This window comes from Mus caroli, chromosome 11, assembly GCF_900094665.2.
Source record: "Mus caroli chromosome 11, CAROLI_EIJ_v1.1, whole genome shotgun sequence".
NCBI classification, from domain to species: Eukaryota; Metazoa; Chordata; class Mammalia; order Rodentia; family Muridae; genus Mus; species Mus caroli.
This window is the reverse complement of record NC_034580.1, coordinates 101,039,673-101,043,221: the sequence shown is the minus strand read 5'-3', so window position 1 is coordinate 101,043,221 and position 3,549 is coordinate 101,039,673. Positions and strand designations below refer to the sequence as shown.

Genomic DNA, 3,549 nt, shown 5'->3' with positions numbered 1-3,549 from the left:
TCCTTCTTACCGGTTGGGACATCTTCTGGATATATGCCCAGAAGAGGTATTGCTGGATCCTCTGGTTACTAAGCTCTTTTATAGTGGGACTGCTATTAGGTCCTTTCTAATATTTAAACCACAATGAGACCTCTGACCCTGCCAGTCTCTGTTACCAGTTAATTGCTTCTACTACTCAGAGCACATTCCAAAAGGTTGTAAAACCATTAACCAAGGGTCATAAAAAGCAAACTACTATTTATTATAGGTGCTAGGATAGAAGGTAAAATGTTGACTGAGTTTATCTATATAAAACTTCACTAATAACTTAGTTATGGTTTTTAACTCTCCATGAGCCTATGGAGCTATGAAAGGTGATGATATGATTAACCAGATAATTAATCCTAATAGATATGCATGTAAACATTCTCTGTTGTAAACATATTCGATTTTTGATTTTAATTTATGTGTAAACTTGTAATGAACTTCTTATCATGTGATCATGTATTTTGAAAGATGTGTGTTGAGGACAAAGAGAAGAGGTCTGTTGTGGGGCATTGGGCTATGCACTACAGGCTGGTGTCCAATTGAGCTGAAGTCTGAACCCCGGTGGTGATAATTCACCTAAATGACATGGTAGGCATTCCCTCATGCTCCTGGAACTTTGGCTCCTGCCTAAGTTACTGCCCCCCCCCCCCACACACACACAAGAGAAGCATGGGTAGAAGTCATGTAGGCAATGGCCCAAGCTTCTGACCTTCAGGCTAAACTCCTCCCCAGTTACCTAGCAACAGTGAAGACCATAAAAAGGACTGTTCAGTCCCACCTCGCTCTCTTAGCTCTCTTACTCTCTTACCTCTCACTCCTTTGTTCTCTTACCTCTCACTTCTCTCACCCCTCTCTCCTCTTTCCTTTCTCTTTGTCTTTTCCTTTTCTCCTCTCTCCTCCTACTCTCTTTCTCTCTAGCCTTCCCCCCTCTCTTTTCTACTTTCTCTTTCTCCCCCTGCCTTTCTACAATAAAGCTCTAAAACCATAGAATGTCTCTGCTCATCAAGGCCCACTGTGCTTGGATGATGGGACAGGCTTTCTCCTAATGAGCTGTTTCTAATCTCCCATTAGAAGGCCTTCCTGTGCTCCAGTCAAGATCTGCTGCACTCACTCTTGTCAGTGTTGGGAACCTCTTCCCTCATCCCTCTCTCCCATAACCCTGGTGGCTTTAGCAAAGTAGCCCCAGAGCTCCCCAGGTAGGGCTGCCCCTTGGCCACCCCCTGAAGAGTGGGTCAGAGGCTTGAATGCCTACCCAGGGATGAGTGGAAAGTGTATAGCAGCTCTCCCACACCTGAGACCAGACCAGAAAATAGGTAAAACTTTGGTGAGTTGTGGGTCTTTCCCCTTCCCCCTTGTCCCCAGGGCCCCCCTTTTTAGTTCCCAACAGTCTGTCTCTCTCTCACTCATTCTCCTGTCCTCATTTTTCTTAGCATTATTATCCTTATTCCCCTTCTTTTAGCACTCCTTGTCCTGCTTAGGGTCATTCCACTTTCCCCCTTTATCTTAGAGAGCTTTCATAGGAAACTTTTTATGACTTAGAAATAAACACTAAATTCACTTTTCAAAGGGTCCCTTTTTCTTCCTGAGACTTCAACTAGCAGTCTGAAAGTTAGAGCCTCACAATTCCTGCAGAGATAGAACAAAGGCTACATTTCTTAATCCCTCTTCCACCTTGCTGTTAGGCTTACAGGTGTTAATAGCCTAAGCTAGCAGTTTTTATCCCTCAGATTTCGTGGGAAAGGTTTTAGGACTTTTTAGAAGTTATCATCAGCATTCAGTATAGTTAGAGAGCTAGAACTGCCAGAGACCACCGCCACCCCAAAGTCCTACTCTGTGTTTTCTTTCACCTGCTCCAGGCTGGGAGGCTCCCCTCAATTACAGTGTTTGCTAGCACCATTTCTTTTTAATTTTTTTTTATTTTCTTAATTTTTTTTTTTTTGTCATAGGGAAGTTCTGCAGTTTAAGAGTGGGTATGTTTTCAAAACTACACATGGGGTTTGGGATCTAGAATCCTAGAGAGTATGATATGAATAGTGGTTAGATTTTTGCAAGGCAGCCTGTTAAGTTCAGAAACAGCATAAGAGATTGATGACAGATTCAGAACGCACAGCATTGAGCCACGAAGGTGAGAATGTGTTCTCTAACCTCCCAGCCTCTTCATGGCTTCAGCAGTGCATGAAATAGTACATTCTCTATGCACTAGAAAAATTTATTCTTCCTTCCTTCCTTCCTTCCTTCCTTCCTTCCTTCCTTCCTTCTCTCTTCCTTCCTTCTTTCTTTCTTTTTTTTTCCTTCTTTCTTTCTTTCTTTCTTCCTCCCTTTTCTTTCTCTTTCTCTCCTTCTCTCTTTCTTTCGTTCGTTCATTCTTTCGTTCCTTTGTAAAAGGAATGCTTTTGGAAGTACCACATGTGCTTGGCTAAGAACTAAAAACACTATGAAAGGAAGACAAAGGGCTGTAGAGATGGCTCAGTGGTGAAGAGCATGATTACTGTTCCAGAGGACCTGGGTTCGATTCCCAGCACCCATGTATACTAACAACCATTTGCAATTCTAGTTCTAGGAGATCTGACACAGACATGTAAGGCAAGGTACCCAAAAAATAAATTTAAAAATATTAAAGACTAAAGGAAAGCTAAAGTTTTCTGCATCTGTTGCTTTTTTTGTTCTCATTGGAGACAGAGCAGTGTCCCTGCTGGAGGGCAGGGGCTGCTTGACTTATTTAACCTGCAATTCTGATACTCTCGGTTTGTCTGACCTGTGCAAGAAAAAAAAGCACATTCTGGGCTCTACATTCTTGATTTGTCTGACTGCAGGGCTAAGAAATAGTGTTTTCTGTGCAGTGGGAAGGGCTGTCCAACCTTTCTAAGTGACATCATTTATGTTCTAAGTGACATCATCTATGTTCTAAGTGACATTTACTCACCCACAGCCTTGAGGAAGAGTTTCTTATCTGTCAACACATTTATAAAATCTGAGAAGTTGATCTTACCGTCCCCTGCAACAGGAATACAAACTCAGAACAAGAATGTCTCTAAACTTTATATGTTATATTAAGTATATAACTTAGATATAGAGGAGGGAGAGGGGAGGGCAAAAGCTTGTTATGTATAGCTTAGACGTGCTGCAAACTTGTCATCCTTCTGCCTCTGGTTTATTGAGATTCCACATGTCTGCTACCATGCTGAGCTAGGATGCATTTTAATTATTTAACATATACTAAGTATAAAAGCTGAAGTACCCTGAGCAACCTAACACTTAAAATCAGCATACTTGGGGGATGGAAAGATGCTTAGGTAAACCTTGGTTTCCTTTCTGTTCTCCTTAAAGAGATTATTTTTGTAGTGCCTCCTGATGTAGCCATGCTGGTCTTAAACTTATAATCCTCTTCTTTATTTCAGTCTTCATGACTTGTTCTTACTAGAATCAAAGTATTCTCCTATAGCCAACAGAAGCAATGTTAAGGTATAAGGGAGAGGGAGAGGGAGGAGAGGGAGGAGAGGGAGAGGGAGAGGGAGAGGGAGG

At 42.0% G+C, this 3,549-nt stretch overlaps 1 protein-coding gene across 4 annotated transcripts in view; it reads right to left on the bottom strand.

Moving 5' to 3' along the window:
* Efcab3 (EF-hand calcium binding domain 3) overlaps nt 1-3,549 on the bottom strand; it is a 25,762-nt gene that overhangs the window by 11,947 nt on the left and 10,266 nt on the right. For all 4 annotated transcript variants that reach the window (XM_021177459.1, XM_021177460.1, XM_021177461.1 and 1 more), the window contains one exon: nt 2,951-3,022. In XM_021177459.1, coding sequence (XP_021033118.1) covers nt 2,951-3,022 — 72 coding nt within the window. The remainder of the gene's footprint in view (nt 1-2,950; nt 3,023-3,549) is intronic.